General features: G+C 42.6%; 1 protein-coding gene across 2 annotated transcripts in view; it reads left to right on the top strand.

The window, feature by feature from the left end:
• The window catches only part of LOC150091463 (metabotropic glutamate receptor 5-like), a 151,368-nt gene extending 136,926 nt beyond the window's left edge, over nt 1-14,442 (top strand). For both annotated transcript variants that reach the window (XM_090375674.1, XM_090375666.1), the window contains exon 9: nt 12,800-14,442. In XM_090375674.1, coding sequence (XP_090231800.1) covers nt 12,800-14,069 — 1,270 coding nt within the window. In that variant the 3' untranslated portion in view covers nt 14,070-14,442. The remainder of the gene's footprint in view (nt 1-12,799) is intronic.
• Nucleotides 14,443-15,644: the final 1,202 nt, after the last annotated feature.

Raw genomic sequence — 15,644 nt, 5'->3', positions numbered from 1 at the left:
CACAACTTTGTTGATTTCAGGACCGGTAATTTAAAAAATGCCTTATTGAAACTTGGTGGGTTATTATTTGAAATATTATACATTAAGTACAGAAATGTTTAACACTGTACCGCTGTCCTTTCACACTCAGGACACCAACTTTTCAAACTGTCCTCTTACTAACTAAGTGGTTATAATTTCAAGGCTTTCTCATCGTAATCAATTCTAGATACAGTTTTGTGGATTTTCCACCTTTCTCACTAAATATTAATTCAAAGTAATCCCAAGTGAAGGCTCAGATTGAAGTAGTCCCAATTACTAATATTCGCTTATGCGGTCCTCCAGCTCAAATAGTTCGAGCACCCCTGTTCATAGTCTCCATATCAATCTGGTTAATTTTAAGTTAATTTTATAAATTGCTCGTACTTGAGAAAGCGTATAGTTACACATAAATAATTACATTAATTAATTTAACAGATTAGAACCCTGCTCATTGAGGTAGAAGAGATTATAACGCATATTTATTTGAATTGATCAATGGCTTTAATGATTGTCCCACATTACTGGAAGAAGGCAAATTTGTTAATCCCGAAAGAGGAAACAAGTTCAAGAGAGGTGGATGTTCATCGCAGAAATCATGAGAATTTGCAGGTGGATGCTATTAATAGATCCAATTAATAACATTCTCTCCAAGGAAACATTTCATTGATTTCACTCATTAAACTTAGACCTACCACTGACGACCAGTGTTTGTTTTGACAGGTTGCTTTTGGCCATTTAATTTACGAGATTGTCATATTTTAATTTTTGGAATTTCAAACTAAAAGTAATGCTTCATATGCGTGAGTGGGGTTTCATTAAATTTGTGCGAATAGTCCCATTGATTGAGATACGGAATTATCTTGGTTGAAAGAAGAACCAGTGGGCTGTGGACATCTCCACTTTTCACAATATTGAGGATTTATCATCCTCATTAACAGTCATCTGCTCCATAAGCAAATCAATGAGGATAACCTTCTGCATCCCAGAATTTTCACTCGCCGAGAATGGGTTCGTCTACTACATTTTCACGATCTTCGCTGAAGATTTTGTACCTCTTTACAACTTCTTACTACCTTTTGAACTCAGTTTCCGACTTGCACTGGAATATGATATTTCATGTACTCTGGCTGTACTTCAAACCCGAGTCTACAGAGCCCAGTCACAATATTATGACCATCCCCCATTGCAGACATCACACACGCCTAGCGAATCATACAGCTCACGAAAAGTTCACACACAGCGAACATATAAGGCTTGACGTTCGGCATCCGTGAACACAGTAACAGCCTCTGTCATGGGCAAAGCATGCGACCTATGAGACCTGGAAAAAGGCATGATCATCGGCTATTGGGTCAGGGGTACCTGCATTTCCGAAACAGTGGACTTTGTGAAATGCTCACGTGCTGCAAGGTGAAAGTATGTCAAGACTGGACAAATGGAACCGTTTAGGACCCGACGTGCCAACTGTGGAGCCCCATCGCCATTGATCCCAGAGGTGAACGTCGGCCGAAACGGTTGGTCAGGTCCGATCAGCGCACTACTATTGCTCAACTGGCCGTCCAAATGAACCGTGGGCCACCAGAAAGGCCTCCAAGACGACAACGCAGCGAACCCTGTTGCGCTTGGGCTCCGGGGCTGACGCTTGGTGACAGCACCTATGCTGACCGCCGTTCATCGCAAACAACGCCGTCAGTTTGCACAGCAATACCGACACTGGACCCCGGCCATGTGGAAACGGGTGGCCTTCTCCGATGGGTCACGGTTTCTGCTCCACCGAATGGATGGACGGTGGCGTCAGAGGGGGATTTAGCACTTGGGAAGCCCAGGCGCAATTCAATTTTGAGGCCCCCCTCTAAATATTTTCGGTACCACTACAGTGTGCATTCTACGCACACGTTTTTACTATAGCACGCGCTCTAGATTTGGTGTTGCGGTTTTAACCATTTTGGTTGCGCAATTCCTTCGTACATATTTTAACTAATGTTTAAATGAAAAAAAAATGACACAGATATTTCATATAATAGGTAGGGATATTCGCATAAGAGTTTACTAACTTCTCATATTAAATTAAAGTTTTATTTAGTAACGGTAATAAAGATGAGTGTAAAAGTTTTAAATTAAACAATTTTTTTTTTTTTTGAGACCTGAGATTTGAGGCCCCCTCGATTTAAGAGGCCCCGGGCGCGCGTCTTTGCGGAAATCCGCCAATGAGTGGAGTATTAGGCGTGAAACCTCCGAGAACAGACACCCGGACACGATTGTTGGCAGAAAGCAGACTAGTGGGGACGGCGTTATGGCCTGGGGAATGTTTTCATGGCATGGCTTTGGTCCACTGATACCTCTGGGAGGCACCTAAACTCAAATTTTTACCTATCGATCGTTGCCGATCAGGTACACCCATACATGTTGACCGTGTTCCCTGGGGGCGATGGTATCATTAGCATTAGTAGAGGCAAACGATGCAAGAAAGCAAGCTTATGCAGCATCAGTCAAAAAAAAAAAAAAAAACAGAAAAATTCCATTTCACCCCTCCGTTCTTTCGAAATACCTGTCCAGCTGAGCCTTAAACTTATTTAGGCTATCAACCTCCACGACAAGGGATGGAAGTCTGTTCCACCAACCAACCACCCGCTGGCTAAAGGCAAATTTCCGCACGTCTATCCTACATCTGTCTTTCCTCAATTTGAATTTATGCCCTCTCAGGTGATTATTCTGAGCAAAAGGAAGAATCCCATCAGCATTGAGCATGCTCAAACCATTCAAGGCTTTATACACCTCTATCAGATCACCTCGCTGGTGCCTAGTCTCCAGACACTGTAATTTGCAAAACTTAAGCCTTTCTTCGTAAGAGCACCCCTTTGTTCCATTCACCAATCTCGTTGCCCTTCTCTGTACTCGTTCCGGCAGCTCTACATACTTCTTGAAATGAGGCCTCCAGACCTGTATACAGTACTCTAGGTGTGGCCTGACCATTGCCTTATACAAGGGAATAATCACCTCCTTTTATCTCTGCTAGAAAAATTCCTCTATATCATTGACAAGATACCATGAGCTACTCTTGCAGACCGTGAAAACTTCATATCTGCCTGCACAATTACCCCCAGGACCTTTTCATTCTCTACCACTGTCATTGTAGTACCACAGAGTTCATATGTTGCTCTGGGGTTGCTGTTTCCCATGTGTAGTACTTTACATTAGTCAATGTTAAACTTCATTTGCCACCTCTCAGCCCAGAAGCACAGCGTCAGTAGTGTCCTTAACTACCCTGCCAACCTTTGTATCGTCTGCAAACTTGGACATTAAGCTTGATATACCATCATCAGTATCATTTATGAATACAGAAAACAACAATGGACCCAACACTGAACCCTGAGGGACTCCACTAATAACATTAGTCTACGAAGAGCAGTGTCCATTGATTACCACTCTCTGTCTTCTCCCACTCAACCATCCCTTTATCCATAGCAGCAATTTGCCTCCAATTCCACACTACTCCAATTTGTGCAGCAGTCTTCCATGTGCAACAGTATCAAAGGCTTTTCTAAGATCTAAATATATGATATCAAAGTTATTCTTTGCATCCAGTTCCTTTTGACTACATCATAGTATCCAATCAAATTAGTCAGACAAGACTTCCCCTTAACAAACCCATGCTGTGTCTGAGCTATAACTGAAGTCTTGTCTAGATGATTCTACAGTGCTTCTTTAACCAGTGACTGCATTAATTTTCCTTGAACAGAATTTAAACTCACAAGTCTATAATTACTTGTGTCAGCCTTTGATCCTCCTTCGTGAATTGGGGTCACATTTGCACATCTCCAGTCTATGGGTACCTGCCCTGAGTTCAAAGAAGCTCTCATAATTATGGCTAAGGATTTGCTGCCTCCTTTAATATAACTGGATAGATTCCATCCACCCCTGGGTGCCTTTTATGTTTATCTTCAACAATTTCTCCTCCACTTTCCTCTCGGTCATTACAAAATCATCTACCTCGCTGCCAGAGTTTACTTCGCCTCTGGCATTCCCCTTCCTGAATAACTCCCCATGTGTTAATGTAGATGCAAAATACTCGTTTAGTTTGTTAGCCACCTGAGCAGGATCCTCAACAGTTCAACCATCAATATCCAGTGGACCAATCTGATTCATCCCTTTCCTTCTTATCAATTGTGATGATGGGTAAATATTTCGAAGACATTCCGTGATTTCTTTAACAGACTGTCTGTGGAGGGAAGAAGTCATTTATCACAGAGATGGGTCCGTCTATTGATCAGTAGTTTATGGAACTGTGAGTGATGATCATCCTACAGAGAACTAGCTGTGTGTTTGCAATAAGCCAAATAATCATTCCCGCAAATTTCTTGGAGAGAAAAAGGACAAATGAAAGCTTTATCTCCATCAGAAATTCTTATAGGGGACATTGTCAATTTGTGATGTCATCTCTCCACGTTCTCAATCCATTCATTCATTCATTCATCAAACTCAATTCTGCCATCAGGTTCTCTTTAGTAGACAGCACAGAGGCGTACGTGTTTCGGGATGAAAATCACCGATAACAGAATGGGGACAGTAAATGTAAAAAAAATAAAAATAATGCAATGCGAAGACCGCTTGCTATTGAACCATGATTTGTCTTTAATGGGATGGGTTTTATTCACGTTATTTTGGGATTAAATCATTTCATTTCTAGGGATGGCTTATCGAAATGTATTCAGATACTTTCAAAGAAAGTACAAAACTAAAAGGAGATGGAATAAGTACGGGAAGAATGGTTTTACTCAAGGAATCAGCTGAAATTTGCATAGAATTAATTATGCGTTTACAGAGCGACATGCTTTTAAATCCTTGGGATTGAACGAAGAAACGCGCTTCGGAACAACTCCGCGAAATCAGTGAAGATACGCGAGGTAAGTTGTCTTAAAGGGACTGATGTACAACTGCCAAATTAGAGTCGCTTCTTTTTCTCCAAAATGACATTACTGAAAAGCGAGAGAGATTTTTGCCATCTAACACCTAATCTTTGTTATTAAAATGTTTGAGATGGGCGAGTGACCGTCTTACATACATTTCAGCGTGTTTTGTGGCTGCCATCTGACAGTCAGTTGTACAGCTAGTAGCAACCGCAATGATATTTGAACTTAGATCGTTTGGGTTGTGAAATGATTAATTTGAATGTTAAAGTGGAAGGGATACCGGATATATCCTCTTTGGTATTCATTTCACTCGAATTAGCGAGGCTTAAATCGCCCAACTTTAATTTTATGCTTATTTGAAGACTGTTTTTAAAATATCAGATATTTGTAACATAAAGTTTTACAATGGACCAATTTTTTATATTTGGACGAATCACTGGCCCAAAATAGCACCGGTGCAATTTGGAAAACTTATTTGTTCTCTACAAAAAACTAATTGTAAGGAGTCGTGCGTAACATGGCTAAAGAATCAGAAAAAAATACACCTTTTGCAGTTGTTCCTTGGCAATGAATAAATACTGTACGCTTTACAGGGGATTTTTATTCGATCAAGTCATTTGGAAGACGGGTGATTCTTCTTATTTTAAGAAAGGTTTTATTTTTGGAGCACGTTTAGCAGGAGCCAAAATATGAGAAAATCACTGGTGTGTTGAAAGCAACCATTTCAAAAGTATACAATGAGAAGAAGACGAAATGGGACCACCTCAATCGACACATCAGACAGATAGATCTTCCACCAAGGAATCTACAGGAACTCCGGGATGAACTGCAGTCTGTATGGTCACAGATACCTGTAGCAACCTTCTGCGGACTTATTGAGTCCCTCTTGCGGCGGCTGGCTGCTGTGCATGCTGCGAAAGGCGCATATTCTGTGACTGGACCCTCTATGTACTCTTATGTACATGGGCTCAGGCTGCAACCTTCACTAACTTTGAAAGGTTGCATAAGCAAAAAATTCATTTACCGTGATTATTTCGACTTATTCTGCCAAGAATAAGTTATTTATTTGGGTTTGAAGGATATTCTTCAAAAGGTACCCGAAACCAGAAATTTCTTGGAACGTGTTGTACCTATTTTTGTATCGGATGTGGTTTCAAGATTGAGAAGACAGAAGATACTTGTTGGCAATGGACTTGAATTTCTGGACATTTTAATTTTTAGGTAATGCATAGAGGGATGTTACAAAAAATAGAAGTAGAAGGATAAATAGGGAAGTTAAAAGTTGATTCTGTGAGTTTGCAGTTGGGCCGTGAATAGATGTTGACTGGTTGAGGATGCTGTTCGGACTGGTTTGGAAGACAGTGGAGTGGAGGAATTATAAATACTAATTGGAATGAAAAGTCCTCATGGGAATCTCTAGAAAAGGCATGTATTCAGTAGATACTGATGGTGTGCGTGAGATAGGGAGTGGGGCGAGTTTATAAATGAGGGATCATTAATTATCCTGACTGTCATATCTTTCGGATAGAATCCAGGAATTTAAGATGCTGGTAGTTCAGTTAGGTGTGCCAAAGCAACTAAGACTATCAGGTGTCAGTCTATTGTATTTATAATTGCATGTTGTCTTTGGTCAGTTTCCTGGCATCATCGACAGAACTACTGCACCAAATTTAGAAACAGCATTCCGTGGTAGAGCCATTTGAGATTTGTCTAGAAGAAAAGTAACGCCGAACGCGAAAATTAAAACCCAGTTTTCTTGATGCTGAGTAAGAAATCTTTGTGACGGGCTTAATTAAGCAAGAATGATTAGAAGTAAGGGCAATAACCGAATAGAGATGTGTTCTTGCCTCAAAGTTTGATTGATATCAAAGGTGAACACGGGAGCAGTGGACTTTTCTTGTAAGAGATAAGGCAGGACAGTTTTAGGAGGGAAATTAACTAACTTCACTAAATTAACGAAATTTTCATGCAGACGTTATTAAAACATCAGTGATATAAGGGAGTGGAAAAAGAAGACAAAACAGGAACAAACCCTGGAGTACAGCTTTTGAGAACAAGTGGAAAAAATTACCTTAGTACTCGGACACTTCTTGGCCTCAAGATTGTTCAGTAATCTTCTCACATCCTTTTGATGGAAGACCACGCGAAGCTTTGAGTGGAATGTATTGGGTATGACATGAGGTAGTTTACCAAATCGTCACTACAAGAGACAGAACTAAAATAGGATGCTAGCAAGTCTGTTTCATCTGTAGTTGAAGATGCAATAGAACAACAGAGGTGAGAGGAGTTGTTGGGTTTTAGGTGTATCAGCAACTTAGGCCATATCGCGCAGTATCAATTTGTGTCTGTAAATTGCGCGTGTTCGGTGGTCAATTTTGCTGTTTGATAGACGAAAGCGTCGAGTTTCGGGGAGAAAAAGCCACGCTACCCTCGCCTGAGTCCTACTACCTCAGCTACTTTGTGAAAAAGTTCTCCGCGTCGTTGACGGAATTCGAATTCAGGCCTGTTCCACCCGGTTTGAGGAGGACAGTGAATCCGTGGTCTGAAGAAATACAGATTTGACCATTCTGCTCTGAGGATTCTTTGAGTAAAACTGCCCTTTCCAACGTATCTGAAACATTCTCAAATAGAGTCGACGCATTATGCGGACAGTGTAAATGTTAGAAATCTTGGGAATGTTCCTCGAACCATTCAAGTACAATTTTTGTACGTGGTAGACAGTTACGTTGTCATCTTGAAGGAATGAATCATCGTAATCCAGGTAAAAAGGAAGCACTGTGAGATAGTTAGTCCTACACGACAAAGATTCACTGGAGCCAACACGACCTTCTCACCGTATGAGTAGACCCAAACGGTACCAACAGAACATACCGTATACCATGATGTCATCTCCAGCCTCTTGAGTGATGGACACGAGTCAGTCTGGAGGATTGGTTCATGAGGTTCACGCTGCCCTTTAACCCTACCATGAAGGGTTAATGTGTGGCGCACACAACAGCGTAAATCGAAACTCCTCATGATCTCACCACATCAGACCAAATAATCTTTTTTCCAATGTTCCACAGGCCAGTCTTTGTTTTGGCGGCACCACTCCAGTCGAATCTTTCGATTTTTTACAGAAGGCAGTGGCCTTCGTATAGGAACACGACTGTCACAGATTTTTCAGTCATTCTGCACACTGGACTTTCTGTTCTGATTCACAATTCGCTTTAAATTCCTGCGATCTCGTTCTTGAAGTGCCAACTTTCTGCCGCATTTCGTCTTCTTCTCGTTCTATACTTTTGAAATGGTTGCTTTCAACGCACCAGTGATTTTCTCAATTTTGGCTCCTGCTAAACGTGCTCCAAAAATAAAACCTTTCTTAAAATAAGAAGAATCACCCATTTTCCACATGACTTGATCGAATAAAAATCCGCAGCAAAGTGTACAGTATTTATTCATTGCCTAGGAACACCTGTGATCAAATCATTGACCCCAACTGCAAAAGGTGTATTTTTTGTGATTCTTTAGCCATATTACGCATCATTCCTTACAATTGGTTTTTTGTAGAGGACAAATAAGTTTTCCAAATTGCACCGGTGCTATTTTGGGCCAGTGATTCGTCCAAATATAAAAAATTGGTCCAATGTAAAACTTAGTGTTACAAATATCTGATATTTTAAAAACAGTCTTCAAATAAGCATAAAATTAAAGTTGGGCGATTTAAGCCTCGCTAATTCGAGTGAAATGAATACCAAAGAGGATATATCCGGTATCCCTTCCACTTTAACATTCAAATTAACCATTTCACAACCCAAACGATCTAAGTTCAAATATCATTGCGGTTGTTTCTAGCTGTACAACTGACTGTCAGATGGCAGCCACAAAACACGCTGAAATGTATGTAAGACGGTCACTCGCCCATCTCAAACATTTTAATAACAAAGATTAGGTGTTAGATGGCAAAAATCTCTCTCGCTTTTCAGTAATGTCATTTTGGAGAAAAAGAAGCGACTCTAATTTGGCAGTTGTACATCAGTCCCTTTAAGACAACTTACCTCGCGTATCTTCACTGATTTCGCGGAGTTGTTCCGAAGCGCGTTTCTTCGTTCAATCCCAAGGATTTAAAAGCATGTCGCTCTGTAAACGCATAATTAATTCTATGCAAATTTCAGCTGATTCCTTGAGTAAAACCATTCTTCCCGTACTTATTCCATCTCCTTTTAGTTTTGTACTTTCTTTGAAAGTATCTGAATACATTTCGATAAGCCATCCCTAGAAATGAAATGATTTAATCCCAAAATAACGTGAATAAAACCCATCCCATTAAAGACAAATCATGTTGCAATAGCAAGCTGTCTTCGTATTGCATTATTTTTATTTATTTTACATTTGCTGTCCCCATTCTGTTAGCCGGTAATTTTCATCCCGAAGCACGTCTCTGCGCTGTGTACTAAAGAGAACCTGATGGCAGAATCGAGTTTGATGAATGAAAGGATGGACTGAGAACGTGGAGAGATGACATCACAAATTGACAATGTCCCCTATAAGAATTTCTGATGGAGATAAAGCTTTCATTTGTCCTTTTCCTCTCCAAGATTTTTTCGGGAATGATTTATTTGGATTATTGCAAACATACAGCTAGTTCTCTGTAGGATGATCATCACTCACAGTTCCATAAACTACTGGTCAATAGACGGACCCATCTCTGTGATTTTATTACTTCTTTCCTCCAAAGACAGACAGTGTGTTAAAGAAATCACGGAATCTCTTCGAAATATTTACCCATCACAATTGATATCGAATGTCAATAGATGTTAGTCTGCGTATTCATTTGGTCGAGAAAATATATGGATCCATTAATGGAAGCCAAAAAAAAAAAAAAAAAGCCGCCTGAAAAATGATATGCTTTGTAACCACGCATTTCCTCCAAGGTTTAAATATATGCAGGCTACAACGAACTATGAGGGGCGTTCAAAAAGTGAGTGGCCTGAGCATGAAGAGCTTAATTGAGGAGGCTGGTAACACGTTACTTTTCAACATTGTTCCCTTTGGAGTCCATCGACTCCAAAGGGGACTTTTCCCACCGATGTTGCAATGCGTTGATTCCAGCTGCGAACACAGTTTTGTTATGGGCCTCGAGGAGTGCATTCACACTGTCGTCAACTTCTGGAACGATGGACGTTACGGGTCTTCTAATGTGTGTGGTCATCATATAGGATTTCCCTCCCTCGTTTAAATTCCTCTGCCTACTTCTTTACCATGGAAGAGGAAGTGGCATCGACCCCAGTTCATATCCTCATGAATTGCTTTTGGCTTTAGTCTTTTTTTCCTCAAAACCTTGGTTGACTTGGTGATTTTGTCAATCGAATTTCACTCACACTACTTTGTTGACTTCGAGAATGAAAAAGACGTTATTGAAACTGCATGAAACTTGGTGGTGGTTGTTGTAGGGTTTTATGGGCATCGGCCACTAAGACCATATTGCTCCTTGTACGTATATGTTTGTAAATTGCGTGGCTTGTGAGGTCGATCTTCTGTTTGCTGGATGAAAAATTCGGAAACTTGGTGGGTTACTATTTGAAATGTTATACGTAAAGTTGAGATATTTTTACCATCCACCGTGACTGCTGGATACAGACCGCCCGTTTCCTTTCGTCGAATAAATACCAAAGACTTTCATCAGTATTTCCACCGGGGCCCTCGAAAGGCAAAGTTAGATAAAAACGTGAGAAAAGACACCCCGATACCTCGAGAGCTATCTTTGTTACTGCCGTAAATCGGCAGCGTTGGTGAGGTTACTGAAGCGCTTGAGCGAGACAAGTCAATCCGACTTAGCATACGTTCTTCGTATTCCGAACACGTCTCGGGAGGCGTGCGACCTTCGCGAAATGGCCTTTTGAGCCCGATTCGTTCAACAAGTGGCGCGAGGGGAGATCTCACTTTCGGCACGTGTTTGTATCCCGTCCATCGGTTTTGACAGGAACAGAATTTCTGGGTTCGGCGAAGCGCACGGCGTGTCGCGTCTTGTCCATCCACTTCGTCCATCACGCCCGGACAGCGTTCTTTTGGCTGCGGCAATCGGAAACCGGTAAACTTTCTCGCGAAATGTTTTTATACCCGAAAGCGATCCGCCTTTCCGCTTTTGACTTCCCGTGACAGCCGTGAAATATGAGGCAGAAGAGTTTCTGCGGGACTCCGAACGGGTTCGCGAAGATATGACACGCAGACGCCATACGGAACGCTCGCGAAGGCTGTCGTCCTTCGGGTGTCCTTTGGAATTATTCAGACTTTTCGGCATCGCTCGTTGTTTTATTGCAATCATAAAATAGTTAAAGAAAAGTGAATTTTTTTGTAAAAACAAACCGTTTATTTATCCTAATATAAACAACGTTTATATTAGCTAAATGTAAACAAATAAAGACAGCCCTAGTTATTTGCATAATTGGCAGATTATTCTCAAACAGGACCAGCAGACTCTTCGTGGGTAAACAGTGGAACCAACAATCATCGTCGCAATGCATGATGGGAGCACGACTGGTGGAGAATCATAACTATGTACCGAAGCCGCGAAGTCGATTGAAATCAACAGTTTGTAGGGCCGAGTGCGTCGCGATTAATCGGGGTAACGTCGTTAGTCAGTGTTACGTAAATAAACAATAGACTGTTTGGTAAACAGTGAACAGGTAAACATGTTCGGTAACAATACAGACCATATATATAGTTATCGGCTCCACCAGGCACCACTGAAGTGCATGATGGGAAAGCTTTGACGATGGATATTTCGAAGCATCGTCAAGTCTGATTAAGTAAACGCGATCTCTTTTTTTGTGAGGTAACTAAGGCTATGAGGCTCAAGTGCATCTCCGCGTACATTTTTGTCGTTTATATTTGAGAAGTAGTTCGCACGAGCAAGCCTTTTCTCCGGTTTCCTCTCTGAGGATGGCGGGGAGGGGGGTCTTAAATACGAGTTTTATTCCTTTCATCCGGGACTTTCTGCTTTGATGTTGTTTGTTCTACCTCCTCTCGCGCGCGCGCGCGGGAGGCGGTAGAACGAACCGTAACAAATGGTGTTTTCGATACCGGGATAAAGGAAGAGGGCAGGATGGCGGATGGGGTGGGGGAGGGTACACCGATGAGTTACGACCTACGTCCTTATCGCTCTCTAACGTGCGCGCGTTTATCATGGACAAACAGTGGCGAAGGGACCGTGAATGGAACGCGCTAAAGGCCGCTTCTGGCAGTCCCATTTGCGAAGGTTCGGGTGCGATGGGTCGTCTACCCTAGCGCCGGATGCGGTCATTTGTAGTAAGCCTGTCCTGTTGCGTTACTGCCCCTGATAATTAATCCCACGCTCACTTTGTTCTGTTCTCCTCAAGGAGAAAGTGAAAGGTTTTTTTTGGGGGGGGGGATGTTTTGGTTTTCGAGGGAGGAATTCTAGGCTCTAAAAACAGATTCCCCCCCTTTTCCCCACACATGTGATAATTAAGCAACATTAAGGCCCCTTGGGGGGGAAACCAACTCCCCACTCCTGAAATTTCCGCCCCGTTTCCTAATTAATGTCGGAATGCATCTTAATGAATGCCTCGGGATGCGAGCAGACCCTCAAGGATGCTGTTTCACGATGCACGTGCCTCGTCACTTTTCTGAAAATTTTTCTCACACCCGCAGCTCCGCTAATGAGTAGTCGTGCGTGCCCTAAACAACTTCGGTTACTTTTTTTTGCACCCCCTGTACACATGCTTTTCGCTCACTGAGCGTTCGTGCTGTTTTGAGCGCGAGCGAATGTTTCCAACTGAGTGCGCGTCTCCTTTTTTTGAGTATCGAAAAAAAATCAACCCGCACCCCTTCGTTGCCATAGAAACTAACTTTCTTTTTCTTCCTTCCAGGAACCACTCGCTCGACGTCGTCCACAAGCACGGCAAGAAGGACCACAGACGTCACAGCATGAACATCTTCGAACGCTTCCGCATCAACAAACAAGACAAAATCGCGGCGAACGTGGCCCAGCACATCCGAGCGGTGAGGGCAGCCGAAGCGCTGGACAGGAGAACGAGACTTCGACGCAGCGACTCGTTTCAGATGCCCGACCTCCCCCCTCAGAAGAGCACCTCGAGCGGAGAAGACAGTCCCGGCTGCCACGAAAAGCGTCGTCTGGTGGGCATGTTGAAACAGGCCTACGGAAGCGAAGCGGACGAGATACCGGGGATCGCCAACCTGAAGGGACCTCGCCGGACAGAGGAAGCCGCGTGCCAGACGAGCTACGACCTGCTGGAGAGCCTGCTGCCGACGCTACGTCGTCGGATAGTGCGATCGGAGACGATGATGTCCAGCTTAACCCCGGAGGAGGAGGAACCGCGCGTTTCGCCCCGACTCGTCGGGACCTCTTGCTACCACCCCCTTTTCGGAAGTGGCGAAAAGTACCGCCATTACTCGGTGTGCGGAAGCAACCACGCCTCCGTCAACTACGCCTTTGACGAGCCAAACGGTCCTAATTACAGGATCTCGGAGAGGCGCGCGCGTCACGGAGGAGGGAGGCTGGCGGACGACGACGTGTTCAGCGATCGCGTGGAGGTCGAGTACAAGATGGCCGACACGAGCTTCAGGCGTGCCGAGGAGGAAGATGGCGACACGATCTCGCTCCAGGAGATGAAGCGATCGAAGGCCCTGGGCCTGTTGGGCAAGCGCGCCCAGTACAACAAGTTGCAGCGGGTCTGCGCTACCGTCGAGGCCGTTCCCTCCGACAGGACGGACGCTGCTTCTGCCGCTGCCACCAGCGCCGATGCGAGGAGCGAACAGCACCAGAAAGTGTCGACGAACGTGAGCCAGGACAGCCTGATAGAAGCGAGTTCGTCCATCGTGGAAGAAAGTGCGAGCACCGGAAGTGACGACACCTCCGGAAGTGCCGTGTACAAAAACATCATCATCAACTTGGGCAGCCCCCAGGACAAACCCCGTTCCTCGAACTGCTCCCAGCAGGACAACGCCTCGAACTTTCAACCCAGTCACAGCACGTCTAGTCTCCTCTCGTTGCCGCATATCGAAGAGCGGGCGGACCACGCGTCTCAGCAGCATCCCTTCGCTAACTTAAGGGACTCGGAAAATTCCACTTCGGCGATACGTTGGTGCCATAACAATGGAGATGCTACTGCCACCTAACGGCGAAAAAGGACATTTCATTTTAGAACTATTGGCAGTTTTTTGTGGATGGACCGCGGCGGTGTAAAGTAATTGGTGGTTGTTCGTCTGTTCCGAATACCAAATAAGCACATTTCGTACTCTTTTTCCACCCGAATATATATAAATATGCATACACACAAATCTATATATTAAGTACCAGACATTTTAGAATGTGCATTTTTTCCTGCGCAAAACCATTTTTTTTTCCTGTCTCTACCCTTTCACAGTTACTTTTTTCGTATGAACATGTTTGTACGTGTTATATTTAAAAAACGCAATTTTCCTAATATGTAAATCGATAAAAAAAAAAAGCAGCTTGTTTCCAAAAAAAGAACGAAAGAAAGGTTCAATTTATTCTCAACGCCAATTTGTTAGTTAGTTTGACTATTTTATATAAAAAAAAAAAAAAAAAACTCGCTGTGATTTTATTCTGTTAAGTAATAGTTGAAGAGACAGTAGAGCTTTTAATTAAAAAAAACAATCCTTAATGCGATCAATATTTTTCCCACTTAGTGTAGTTACAGTCCTTAACTACCATCCACTGATACAAAGATGCTCGCCGGCTCCTTACAGACCCTGCTCTCATCTATCGCCCTTCTACGGCAGCCTAATTATTAGAATAGAGAGAAAAAGAAAAAAAAAAAAGCTATTGTTAAACATCAAAACCCGGGGCTCTTGCGAGCGCTGCCTAGCAACCATCAACCACTGAAGTAAAGCCTTTACCTGTTATAGTAACAATGGTATTAAGTACGTTGGATCACATATTAGAGCTTTAGTGGAAATTTTTAATTAAAATGTGGGTGTTCTGTGACCATTATTATAACCAATGTGTTAAGATTTCTGTGGTAGGGCAGTCAATATCTACCATCCTAGCAAACTACGCAGAATACACTAAAGAAGAAAAGTTCTGTCTCTAATCTCGACAGTGTACTCACGTGTGTTTGTAGTATTCGTGTCACTAATTCCATTTTTTTTTTCTTTTCTTCCTTTTCTCCACTTTAACTGTACCGGTTAAGAATAGACCGTGACTGCTTGGACGTTTATTTGCTCAATTTCTAACTCCAGAATCACAAAAGCAGTACGTTTAATAGCAAAAAAAGGATGATGATGAATGTGGATATTTATCCATTCATCCACTTTTCTCTAGTCTGATTAATGGAAACTAGTAAAGTTTTTATCTATGGGACAGTAGCAATATTTCTTAAAAGTCTTAAATATGACGTTTAAATACGCCGAGACACATTTCGATGACGTCATTTCCAGTCCAGGTAAAAATTCTTTTAATATAGAGACTACACTCTCCGATGGTGCTGCAAGTCAACTCTTTAAAACACCTCAGCACGCGAAAAATCATTTCTGATATAAAAACTTTACCAAAAATAAAGTGGTGTTAATAACGCGATTAACCGATTATTACGTCACAATGATGCAACAATAACTCTGAATCATTATTACGTAACAATAGCGAAGATCATTGTTGCGCGGCCGTTACGTTGTCAATCTACTGCAACAATAAAGCAGCTTTAAAAGGTAACGTCGTTGCTTAGCAACAGC

The sequence above is a fragment of the Mastigoproctus giganteus genome, chromosome 1 (assembly GCF_048544385.1).
Source record: "Mastigoproctus giganteus isolate SK-2022 chromosome 1, ASM4854438v1, whole genome shotgun sequence".
NCBI lineage: Eukaryota > Metazoa > Arthropoda > Arachnida > Uropygi > Thelyphonidae > Mastigoproctus > Mastigoproctus giganteus.
Note: the sequence above shows the minus strand (reverse complement) of the source record. Positions and strands in the feature narration are given on the sequence as shown.